This window comes from Sceloporus undulatus, chromosome 5, assembly GCF_019175285.1.
Source record: "Sceloporus undulatus isolate JIND9_A2432 ecotype Alabama chromosome 5, SceUnd_v1.1, whole genome shotgun sequence".
Taxonomy (NCBI): Eukaryota; Metazoa; Chordata; class Lepidosauria; order Squamata; family Phrynosomatidae; genus Sceloporus; species Sceloporus undulatus.
In genome coordinates this window covers 145,952,320-145,965,992 of record NC_056526.1, presented here as the reverse complement: position 1 = coordinate 145,965,992, position 13,673 = coordinate 145,952,320, and the positions used below count along the sequence as shown (strand labels likewise).

General features: G+C 40.5%; 1 protein-coding gene across 4 annotated transcripts in view; it reads right to left on the bottom strand.

Moving 5' to 3' along the window:
• LRBA (LPS responsive beige-like anchor protein) overlaps nt 1-13,673 on the bottom strand; it is a 432,959-nt gene that overhangs the window by 24,705 nt on the left and 394,581 nt on the right. For all 4 annotated transcript variants that reach the window (XM_042467312.1, XM_042467313.1, XM_042467314.1 and 1 more), the window contains exons 51-52: nt 6,880-6,942; nt 4,273-4,428 (exon numbers count right to left, since the gene is read on the bottom strand). In XM_042467312.1, the coding sequence (XP_042323246.1) occupies nt 4,273-4,428; nt 6,880-6,942 (219 nt within the window). The remainder of the gene's footprint in view (nt 1-4,272; nt 4,429-6,879; nt 6,943-13,673) is intronic.

Here is a 13,673-nt window from a genome sequence, read left to right as displayed (position 1 = left end):
CCAGTGGTTCTACTCTAAGTTAACGATAGGATTTAGGCAACTGAGTTTGATAATTGGTCTAACTCAATATTGTCTAGGTTGAGTGGCAGCAGCTTTCCAGAGTTTCAGACTGGGATCTCTCCCACACCTACCTGAAGATGCCAATAATTCAACATGGGAGCTCTGACAGGCAAAAGAGATACCCTGCCACTAACCAACAACCCTTCTATTGTAAATATGGTGCCAGAAGAATTCTTAAATATTGCTTCTTCCATCTCTCTTCATTTTTGTTTAATTACCTTCTCATAATTTTCTAAGAGATTTTCCAATTCTCTGGATTTAATAATAGGCCCAGCTACTCAAATCATAGTATCAATGACCACAATATGCATTAGAATATCCTTTTTTTGACGGAGTAAATTTTCTAGTTAATGTACAGTTGTACTGCAAATAAAATAATAAGATGCAAGTTTCTGCCCTACTTAATTTACTAGCTATACTGAGAAAGCATGATTTATGTATTTCCTGTTACAACCAACTCACCCCCACCACCAATCTAATAATAAAAAGGTTCTTCTTCTGTAAATGCTAAAATATAATTGAATTCAACATCTGTGATAGCTTGCCATTACCTATTACTGACCACATCACCTTCTCACGTTCATCCCACACCCCAGTCCCCACATTTTCACTTCTGGGCGGGAGTAACTAAATAAAAAATCACAAATTTTTGCATATTAAAAAGAAACTGGGGACAAAAACAAAAACAGAATTAGATTGCTATTATAATTTGAATTGCTTAGCTATAGGTTTATCTTTGTCTCAGCTATGTATTTCTGATTTTCTATTTAAGTGTTGCATTAGTGAGATAAAGCGGTCAAGCAGACTGGCAGCTCTCCAGCGTGGGACTGTGGTGACCAGATGCTGTGGTCCTGAGGCCAGCTGCCACTGCAGTTCACAATGGACTGCCAGCAAAGAGTGCTCCTTTTGTGGCTGGGTTTGGGATGCCTTAGGTGGCCACGACACAACTTCAGCCTGTTCCAGGGCACATGCGTCATCTGTACACCATGCCCCCAGATCAAACCAAAGGTGGCACTTCTGGCCCACCTGTTTCAAGCCAAAGCTAAATTTAGTTATCATGATGCCTTAACTAGAATGTCAGGATATTGGACTGCATCCTCATTGCAAAAATAATGCAGTCTGCTACCACTTTACTGCCATGGCTCAATGCTATGGAATCCTGGGATGTGGCACCAGAGCTCTCTGAGAGAGTAGGCTGAATTCTCATAAAACTACAAATCCCACAATTCCATAGCACTAAGCATGGCAATTAAAGTGGTGTTAAACTGCATTATTTCTGCAATGTGGGTGGGGTCCTGGTGATTTTTTTAAGAAGTGTAACACCTTTCCTCTCTCTCTCTCAGCAGATAGACAGACAGACGTGGCCCACTATAAAAAAGAGGCTCTTTCTGTTCTCAGAAGAAAACTGATTTCAATAAAGGCTCCATACGGGAGGAAGAGGGTGCTGCTGTTGGTGGTAATTATTTTCTCTGATTTCCCCTTTTCCAGTGCTGCCTTGGACACAGAGAACCTTTATCTGTCTCAAACTGTGTGGAAGACATTGGGAGATGTTAAGGTCTAAAAGGGGTAATAGATAAAAATCACTATTTCCCCCTTTTTCTCCAGTGTCAGTGGAACTCAGTTAACTGCATGTCTAGCTCTAATCCATTGGTTCAAGAATATAGTTAACAGGATCCCATGTGTATAACTACCCTTTCAAGCCCCCTCACCTCAACTGAAAAACAGTTCATGAATCTTGAATGATATGGGATATGAGACAGAAGACTTCACTGAGATGGTAGAAGTCATAGAATATGGGTGAAAAACAAATACAGTCAGCCCTCCAATCCACAGACTTTTTTATCCACAGATTCAAATATCCACAGCTTGATAATATATATATATATATATATATATATATATATATATATATATACACACACACACACACACACACACACACACACACACACACACACATATACACACATACACACACACACACACACACACACTCCAAAAAGCAAACCATTTTATAAATGGGACACCAATTTACTGTGCCTTAGTATTTAATGTGATTTGAGCATCAATGGATTTTGGTATCCATGATGGATCCTGGAACCAAACCCCAGTGGATATCAAGGGTACCCAGGCAGAGTTCCACCCATTAAATTCATGAGTCAGTCTTGCAGCTTTAATATATTTGAATCTGGTGCCATAGAGTTGGCTGAAAATTCATGCAATATCTTCAATCACCATTTGCTAATCATTTACACACATACATGCACCACTACATAAAAGCAAAACATCCATCTGAACAGTGAATTCTGTTTTAAACACTATAAGCAGAGAATGCTCAGTAAATCCAACTCTTCATGCTTTGAAATGGGTTAATAAAAGCAAATGAAAATGTATGTTTTGTTTTTTGAACATACATATGCATTATTAATATGGATTCCTATAAAAAGAACAAAGTGATTCATTTTTACACTCCACCTCCATCACTATCCCACTTAGTTACTGGAGAGCACATTTCTAGCATTATTAAACACAAACCCAAGGTCACATTTTAATAGCAACATTTTTAGGTCCCAAATTACTATGTTCCAATACATTTTATCCTAGTCTCACTTCTCTCTTCAAGACATAGGCATGGACTACTCATGAAGCAGGATCAGGATGGTATGGGAGAATACAACACTTTTGCTCTATAACTAAGATTACTATATTTTAATATTTACACAGTTAAATACTTAAATCTCCATGCCAAATGAAGACTAGCACAACTGGGACCTGGCTGGGCTAAAACAATTCTCACAGATGTACTGCTTTTGGCCTTTTGTTTCTTAATTGTAAAAATATTCCTATTGAGGAAAATACCAGAAATCTATTTCCTACTTGCATTCTGAAGCAGTACAGTCCATTTCAGTCTCAGAAGCAATAATTCTTCCACAAGTTTATAACAGGTTTAACATTATGCCTCCAAAGGTATCTGCATAAAGCTTGGAGCAGATATATTTTTTCATTTTAACTCTTGCATTTTTCTACTCTGATGTTCTTTTTAGCATTTCAAAGAATGCATGCATTATATATACTCCAACAGTATTAGTGTATTGTTTTCACAAATTATAGTTTTTTTCAACTGAGTCATGTAATTAAAATTATTTTTCTTTGTCAAATGGTTTCAATAATTCACAGAGATCTAAATTCGTAAGTACTTTTCTTTGCTTCTAAAGTTATTTGTTCTGAAAACAGCACTGGAAAGAACATGAATGCGAGAAAGCAAGCAATATTCTTGGAGATTCATTTTCTGATGAAAAATAAGTGTACGCATGCTATGATCCCAACTCATAGATCATGGTTATTCTTCCATAAATGCTGTAGTTCCTGTTCATGGGGGACTATGAACAGATGAAACTAAATGGTTTAGGGGTTAGTTACTAAGAAAAAGCTCCAGAAGAGAAATTGTGTGCATATATATTACACAGATCACAAACTTGCAATGGAGAGAGGGAAATCAAGATTGCAATGAGAAACAGAGAATTCACCCTCTAAGTGGATGCCACCTGCTAGAATTAAGGCTGGGGAAAAGTGCAGAGGCTGCACAGCCAATAAGAGTTGGATTTACAGGAAAAGTCTATCTCTGTGTGCTGGATCTGACCAAAGCTTCCATTTGATTTTCTAATTTATCTTCTACAGAAGATAAAATGTTGATGGAAGGAGACATGACAGAATTATTACTACTCTCTACTAAGTAAAACTTTTAGGTGATTAGAACATTGATGGAAATACTATTAATTGTCCTATACAAAGATTCTGAACATCCATAAAGTTTCACTTTCTTCCCTTCCTAAAGAAAATAATAATAATAATAATAATAATAATTTGTATTTTACATCAACAAATTAACACAGTATAGATATAAAAAACAATAAATAAAACACCAACATTATTATCAATTCAATAAAATAGCTAAAACTCTAGAACATCTAAAACAGTTAGAAAATATACTTCATAACCAGAAGTGAAGCATTTTATCTTAGAGCTCTCAGAGGTCGGTTGGATAAGTTACCTTCTTACATAACTTATTTGTAGTATAATAGACAGATACCATGCTATTATTTTTAAAACGTTGAAAAATGATTTAAAAACAAAGATGTTCAACTGGAAAGGAAAATCAGAAAAGTAAGCAAGTCCTTCCCCAAAGTTTTAGAGAAAAACAAAGTAACATACCTGTGTCAGTAGAGTACACCCGGAAACTTTTGTCCCAAAAACCACAGACCAGAATATATCGATTATCAGAAGTGATTACAAAACATTGGGAATGGACCTGAATACTTTGGTCTAGAAGATCTGTGATTTGTCTCCTGTGCATACTTGTATTGCTGGCTGGAGAGGTGGGGCCAGGAGGAGAAGAGGGGGGAAAAACATAAAATATTAATTTGGCATTGCTTCAAATTGTGTTTTGATTCCTTGAGTTATGCACACTTAATTAAATCAGTATGTGTTGCTGTTGTTTTTGCTTCTATCCATTTTTCACTTCCTCCTCACTGTTTAATTAGATTTTTCCATGTTTTGTCGGGAAGTAAATTCTATAAGGTCCAGCCTATATACCCAATTATCACCAGTGATCAGACAGACATAAGTAAATTTCAAATTTTCAGCACTTATCATGACCATCCATACACCAATGTCAGTTATCCAAAGGAGAATCTAAAAATGTAGGCAACTCTATGGATCCATATCAACAGTCCAGCTCTACTAGTTTTCATCTATTTTTGGCAAAATTAATGGGCATTAATAGCTGATTCAAGATAACTGGATAGCTAAATACATGTACTCTTCAGCAATATGAGCCTACCATTTGACAAACAACATTGCAGTCTCTTACTGTCCAGGGTCAGTTCTGGTTAATACCAGCATGGGAGACCACTGATAAATATCAGGTTTGTAGCTGACAAAACCATCTCAAAGTACTCCTTGCCTTAAAAATCCTTATGGGGGTTGACCCGGTCGCCATAAGTCAATAGGCAACTTAGACTGCATCCGTATTGCGGAAACAATGCAGTTTGACACCACTTTAACTGCCATGACTTGATGCTATGGAATTCTGAGATTTGTAAATCTGTGTGATATTTAGCTTTCTCTCTCAGAGAGCTCTTGTGCCACAACAAAATTCTACAGCATTGAGCCATGGCAGTTTAAGTGGTTTCAAATGACATTATTTCTGCAGTGTGAATAAAGCCTTGCAAGTCACACATACGCACAATAAATCTAATCTGGACTGCAAAAATAATGCAGTTTGACACCACTTTAACTGCCATGGCTCAATGTTATGGAATTCTGGAAGTTGTAGTTTTGTGAGATTTAAGTTTCGCTGTCAGAGACCTCTGGTGCTACAACAAACTACAGATCCTGGGATTCCATAGCATTGAGTCACCGCAGTTAAAGTGGCGTCAAGCTGCATTATTTCTGCAGAGCAGATTAGACCAACAGACAACTTATTTTCATTCATTATGTAACAATTGTAGTGATGGTGTCAATTCCATGCATATGCTCCAGCACCAAACTACCTGTACTGGGTTTGTGTAAGTTACAGAAAGTTTAATTTGGTGGTAATAGAAGTATTATTTTAATGCAATAATTTTATTAACTATTGTGGCAGAGAGTCCCACAGTCCTATGCTTAAAATGTTAAACAGGTAAGCAAAATAGCAGAGCTACTGTATAATGTTTCATCAGTATGTCAATACTGAAAATCAGTCACCAATGAAAAACTACCCACTTGAATTTAATTGTAATCATTTTATATATGCTATTATTAATTAGAAAAAAAAATTATGTAGGAGTGCCTTTTGTCTTTGAAAATAAGCATAATAATTCATTCATATTCAGGAAATAGGTAGATTATAAAAGGTCACTTTGAGAAATAGATGAATTTTGGAAGAATTACACAAGTAAAATTTTGTGGCCTTGTACAGTTTAATATGAGCAAATTTTATATAAGAAATCTGCAAAACAATGCCTTTCAAAACTATGATCTATATCAATTTGCAAGTTGAATTGAATCAGATGGTGAAACCATAAATGCCTAAAAAAAAAAAAAAAGAGCTTAACTGCTTAGCAATACAAACTGGAACAGTATAAGAAGCCAATGCAAATAGAATGCACTTTGTGTTTTTCTAGCTGTGAAACAATCTTACTGCTTTCATGATTGCGATCCTAAAGTCTGCCATGTCTTAGGAAAATGAATATTAATATCTTAACACTAAAAATAGCTGCATTATATATTTCAGCTTTGGAACTACTCTGCAATTACACATTAATTCCCTCAGCCTGAACAGCAGGACTGTGAAGAAAGGATTGATCTCCCTTAATGATGAAATTCTGGCACCACAGTTTTATTTTTCACAACACAGTGCCGTTAAGAATCCCACTGTTATTATGAAAATTTCTTCAGTAAAGGAGCTCCATCGCATTACTGGTGCACCCATTCATCATAACATGCCTCGCTCTTGCTCATCAACAAGTCTGAGTGATGAAAAGACCCAATATTATCCTGACAGTACTTCATGCGCATTCTCAATCACACATTATTACGGCATCCATATTAATTTTCACTGACACACGTCCTAGGCCTGTTCAAATTAGGCAAACCAATGAGGGGGAGTTGATGAAATACCAGCATAGCCACAGCTCATTGCATTCCAATTTGCATGCAAATGGTTTATCAGGAAAATTCCATTCCCAGCAACCAGCAAGTGAAAAACAACCGTAATCTACACTTCAGGGCCACCATACAGGGCTTAATGAATCGCAAAGAGAGAAGGAAGTGACAGACCTATGAGAGGATCGATTTCCACTGGCAGCTGGTATGGCTGGTCCTGTACGGCACCTTGATGAGCTAAAATGCACAAGAAAGATTTTTAAAATTGTGTTATTTTCAGGCATTAAAATCAAGGAAAATCCTATAAATCAAATACTACATGGCATTGTTTCACTGGAACAGTGTTAATTTCTTCCATGTATTAAACACTATCAATGAAACAAAACAAAACAAAAAACATCCAGGTGCTTGCTCATTACATTTATTTTAGATTATTGCTATTCTCAATGTGTACCCTCGTCACAGAGTCCAGAACTCGGCCATAAGCTATAGCAGATGCTTGACTGGCAGCCTCTCATGTTGCAACAAAACAAAATTAAGTAGTAAAGAGCACTGAAAACAAAATGTGACAACCATCTGCTGACTATGGCAAATATTATTTCCTTCTTAAAAATATTTTTGAACAGCACAGCACAAAGGATTCATTCAAGTATCTTATTAGTATTTATATGACAAAGAGAATTTCTAGTCCATACAGCATTAAATATTTCATTCATGATCTGAAAGCTGCATGCATGAAAAAGAACTTCAAGAAACCATTCTGGACTGCAGGGTTTTATGTAAATGTATGGATACTTTTTGTACCCTAAAGATATTTGTTTTGCGGGTAAAAAATTTCAAAATATCAATGAAAGCTACTGGAAATGGAAACTAACATAATAAAAATCATATGTGCAAATATCTCACATTTTCACATATACCTTGCAAAGCAGGTGCTTATTATAAAATCAGCACAGCTGGAATGATTACACATTTCTTATGTTAATCATAAGTCCTGTTGTACTAAAATGTGAGTAAATGATGACACAATGTAAATTTCCAGCCTGGGTGTAATACTGAATTTGGCCAAAAAAAAAAAAAAAATGATCAAGCTGACAACAGAGCAAAATAAAATAGGTGTAGCTGTACAGTTTTACTAGACCATGTAAACAGTGTATTATTATTTAGTTAGTTTTTAAAAAAAGGAATTGAATAGCAAGCACAGTGTCAATGAAGGGACATAAGTAGTAGGCAACTCAGAATAGTGGACATTGTTTTGTTTCATTGTCTTGTTGCTTCTTAAAAAGGACACAGCATAGCATAGCATAAAGGAGCAAGAAGAGGTAGACAAAGGGCTATGACAGTACAAATAGTCTGCATGAACTAGACAGGCTAAAGAAGGAGAATTAGCTCAGCTACAGAATAAATACAGACTGACATTTATCAGAAGCCCAAGTATGTATACAATCATGAGGTAAGTGAAATGTTTCTATTTCCCTTCATTTCCAGATTTCTGAGTGTGAATATTTGGTGCAATTTTCCTCACCATTAGCTTGCTCAACTGAACACATGCACAATACACATGTATGGTCATCTGTATTGTATGTATATCGAGTAGCAAACTGACTGAAAACCTTTGATACAAGAAACAGAAAAACAAAGGGGATCCAGAAATTTACGGAGAACGAAAGAAATAAGAAGTCTTAAAACAAAAATTCCATCTTGTAACCAGGAGAGAAAGAGAATGTTGTATCTGCTTGCTGAAACTCAGTAGTGAAATATAAGCCAAAGCCAATGTAGAAAATTAAGGGCGCTCCAGCAATTTGACCATTTCTGCTATCCTTACTACAAGTTTGGCAGTGAGGTTATCAGATTGCAAAAACTGAATTTCAGGCTGCAAATTCAAAAGTTCCTTCAAAAAATGTAAACCCTCACAGTTGTCCTCAATGTACTTGCTGGTCATAAAACTGTTATAAAAGATGTTACAGCCAAGACTTTATTAAGTTGTATTTCTCATACTGTTGTTGTTAGTGACTTGAAGTAAACTCTGGCTGAAAGCAACCCTATTCAGAGGCATCCTCTTAGGTTGAAATAGTGTGACTTCTTCACTCCCACTAGTAGGTTTCATGGAAAATAAGGGATTCAAATCCTAGTTTCCCTGAGTTCTGGTTTAACACTCAAATCAGTACACCATGCTGCTTCTCATAACATGGCAATTAAAAATAAAGATATTCTAAAGAGGGCACTATACAGTTTATAAGATTTATTTATTGGGCAACATCCTAACTCTTGATCTTAACTGAAACTTCAACTGGGTAAAATGCCTGTATCTTGGTTTCGCATACACCAAGTGTTTTGCTTTGCTTCTCTCATCCTGAAATAAATCTGGCTGTAAACTGTCCTCTGCCACTGTGAATTCCTTTTGATGTAATGGAAAACTAATCTAACTAAGATAGATTTAATTCTAAACTATATTCTGTTTTATTAGATACTATATATGACAACATTTGGGAGTGGGGTTAAACAATGTTGAGGGGAAAAACTTGGTTTTGAAATTGAGGACAACTGGTGGCCTTCTCTACAAAACTCCTCTCCTCTGAGAGAGCATAACTTAAAAACTATTTTTAGTTGGAATAATGCACCTGTAAAACTTGGTTACATAGATAATCAAATATCATTCAAATGCTGGAGAAATCGTAATGATATTGCTAACTTTTCCCCCTGTGGTTGCTAACCCCTTTAGTTAAAAAATTCTGGCAAAAACATCTTTACAGAAACGAGAAAAATAACTAGTTGGAAAATAGTAGTTACACCATCATTGGGCTTACTCTCACTGTTTCTAAAAGATAACAAACATGTTTCACATGAAAAAAATTAATACTATGAAGTCGAAGGCTTTCATGGCCAGCTTCCATAGTTTTTTGTGGGTTTTTCAGGCCATGAGGCCATGTTCTAGAAGAGTTTCTTCCTGATGTTTTGCCAGCATCTATGGCTAACATCTTCAGAGAATGATGCCAGCCACAGATACTGGTGAAACATCAGGAAGAAACTCTTCTAGAACATAGTCACATAGCCTGAAAAAAACACAAAAAAAATAATACTCTTTGTTTGTTTCAGTTAGTTGCCCTTATGGAGAAACTTACTGGTAAAATTAGACATTCTTTAAAAATGAACACTATGAAGACATTTTTTAATTGATTGGTTTCCATTTATTGATTATGTTAACCATCACAGAGAAAGAAATTTTATTATCTGTAATGGTGGGAGGGTTAGGGGTTAATGTATGTTTTATTATGCTTTTGTACTTTGTGTATTTTTATCTTATGTTGTAATCCTGCCTCGATCCGCAGGGAGAGGCAGGAAATATAAATAAATACATATTATTATTGTTATTGTTATTATTGCTTCTACAATCTCATTCTTGATAGAATGATGTTCTATTATATATTAATTATTATAGAGATTTTTAGGTAACTGGTAAAATGCTGCTTCCACATCCTGCAGTTTGAATCTCTGGACTTGGTTTTGCATGTGATTTTCTATTTCCTATTAATAGGTTGTGTTTTTCCTATGACAAGTATGTAAGAACAAATAATTGATTCTATAGACTTCTTACATCAGTTTATTATTATAAAAAGGTAACCTACATGGTTGTATTTCCATTCCATTCTTTCATTATATGGCTGTATAACAAAGCTTTATCACACCAGCGAGATCCTGTGGAAAAACGCCAGCGCCAACCCCCCACACCACCGGGAACGAGCGCCCAGCGCCCAGAGCGGAAGAGGACTCAGTTTTTTGCCACCTGGCGCGGCGTTTTGAAAGGGGGAGGAGTCGGTGGGAGCGGCTTCCTCTAAAGGCCGGCCCGCCAGCCCCCTGAGAGACGCCAGCGCCAACCCCCCACACCACCGGGAACGAGCGCCCAGAGCGGAGGAGGACTCTGTTTTTGCCGCCTGGCGTGGCGTTTTGAAAGGGGGAGGAGTCGGTGGGAGTGGCTTCCTCTAAAGGCCGGCCCGCCGGCCCCCTGAGAGACACCAGCGCCAACCCCCCACACCACCGGGAACGAGTGCCCAGCGCCCAGAGCGGAGGAGGACTCAGTTTTTTGCCACCTGGCGTGGCGTTTTGAAAGGGGGAGGAGTCAGTGGGAGTGGCTTCCTCTAAAGGCCGGCCCGCCGGCCCCCAGAGAGACGCCAGCGCCAACCCCCCACACCACCGGGAACGAGCGCCCAGCGCCCAGAGCGGAGGAGGACTCAGTTTTTTGCCGCCTGGCGTGACGTTTTGAAAGGGGGAGGAGTCGGTGGGAGCGGCTTCCTCTAAAGGCCGGCTCGCCAGCCCCCCGGAGAAACGCCAACACCAGCTCCCATACTATCGGGAACGAGCGCTCAGCGCGGGAAGGATTGGGTGCGGTTGGGTGGGGGTTTTTTTCTGTTTTCTGGGGGTTTTTGTTTTTGTGGGTTAATAGGCAGCCGGGGATGATTGTTGCATCTTTCCCCTTCCATCATTGCTGCATTATGGGGAGAGAAGGAGGGCACGGATGGGGGACATGCTTCGGTTGGGGAGGTGGGGGATAGACATCTAGACAAGCGCGGGGCTCCTATTGAGGTAGTGTGGGGCAGGGGAAGGTATGGCGGTAGGAGTGTGGACTGGCGTTGCAGGGGAAGGCGAGATCGATGTTTAATATCTATCTCTCCTTCCTGTCCCTCTCCTAACCAAAAGGACCTGAGGGTCATTCCAACCGTACCACAAACCCTGTCTCTGCTCCTATGCAATGCCAGGTCCATTAAGAACAAGTCCCACATTGTCCATGATATGTTGGATGATAACAACTGCGACCTGGCTTGCATTACTGAGACCTGGCTTGGGCCTGAAGGAGAAGTTGTGTGGGCTCAGGCCCTGCCAGCCGGGTACTCAGTGAAGGACCAGACCAGGTTAGGTGGGCGGGGGGGGGGGGTGTCGCTTTGATCCATAAGAACATCTTGTCTCTCTCCAGGAACCATGTTCGCCAAACTTCCTATATCGAGTGTATTTACTTGACCCTGAAGGCCAGGGACAGTCTAGGGATTCTGTTGGTGTATCGGCCACCCCGTGCGCTAACAGATTCCCTTAACGAGCTGACACATTTGGTCTCGGAGCTGATGCTGGAGTCCCCCAGGCTTTTGGTCCTGGGTGACTTCAACATCCCCTTCGCGGCCAACCATATTCCATCTGGTGCGGCTCGGGAATTCATGGATACCATGACCGCCATGGGCCTGTCTCAACTGGTCTTGGGTCCTACGCATTCTGCGGGTAATACACTCGATATGGTTTTTTGTACGGACATGGAAAATCCGTGGGTGGAAATATCTAATATTTCCCCCCTGTCATGGACAGATCACTTCCTGGTGGAGGCAAAGATCAAGGCTTCTACCCAGATCCCCCCCGGGGGTGGCGGACCTATTCGAATGGTCCACCCTCAAAGGCTGATGGAACCCAAGAGGTTCCAAGAAGCCCTAGAGGGGTATATGGTTGGAAATGACGGCGACTCTGTTGATGCCCTGACTGGTATCTGGGATACTGGTCTTTCCAGGGCTATACACAATATTGCTCCCAAGCGCCCTCTCAGGCCTGCTTCCAAATGTAAGCCCTGGTATACGGAAGATCTCCGGGCGCGGAAGCGGGTTCTGCGACGGCTAGAGCACCGCTGGCGGAAACACCTACGCTTAGCCGACAAGGCTCTCCTGGACCACCTTTTGGAGGACTACGGAGAGGCGATACGGGCAGCTAAGAATTCGTTCTGTGGTGCCCGTATCGCGTCCGCGGAGTCGCGTCCAGCAGAGTTGTTCAGGGTAGTCAGGGAGCTAACTCAGCTCCCTCCTGCCCCGAACCAGATCCTTGAACCTTCGAAGGCCTGCTGTGACCAATTTAACAACTTCTTCGCGGATAAAACCTCTCGAATAAGCGAAGGTCTTGAAGCCAGCATTAGAGCAGAACCTAGAGCAGAGGTATCCAGAGCTTCCGTGGACTCAGTTATACTGGATCAGTTTGAGTCTGTTAGTACCGAGGATGTGGACAGGATCCTTCGAAGTGTTAGGAAGACAACATGCTCTCTCGATCCCTGTCCCTCATGGCTAGCGGCACAGGGGGGACCAGTTGTGACCTCATTGTTACACCGGATTATTAATACATCCTTGAGGGATGGGCAATTTCCATCTAACTTGAAATTGGCCATAGTAAAACCTTTGTTAAAAAAGCCTTCCCTTGACCCCCTGTTGCATAACAATTACCGGCCAGTTTCGCTATTGCCATTTTTGGGGAAGGTGATCGAGAGGGCGGTTGCTCTCCAGCTTCAGTCAATCCTGGATGAAACGGATTATCTAGACCCATTTCAAACTGGCTTTCGGGCGGGTTATGGGGTTGAGACTGCCATGGTCGCCTTGGTCGATGATCTCCATCTGGGCATTGACAGGGGAAGCGTGTCCCTGCTGGTGCTCTTGGACATCTCAGCGGCTTTCGATACCATAGACCATGGTATCCTTCTGGGGCGCCTGGAGGAGGTGGGAATCGGGGGCACTGCGCTCCAGTGGTTCCAGTCCTACCTATCTGGGAGGTTCCAGATGGTGCAGCTGGGAGACGTTTGCTCCGACAGGAGACCCCTAACATCTGGGGTCCCTCAAGGAGCTATCCTGTCTCCTATGCTCTTTAACATTTACATGAAACCGCTGGGAGAGATCATCCGGAGACATGGGGCGCGGGGTTATCAGTACGCTGATGACACCCAACTAGTCTTCTCTATGTCTCCGACTGATGCAGTGACCGGGGATGGCATCTCTCCTCTCGTGGCCTGTCTGGAGTCGGTAATGGGCTGGATGAGGGAAAACAGACTCAGCCTGAATCCAGAGAAAACGGAAGTACTTGTGATAGGTTCTCCTGGTCCAAGGATGGCGGTAATTCCACCTGTCCTGAATGGGGTCACGCTCCCTGTGAAGGATTCGGTACGCAGCTTGGGGGTG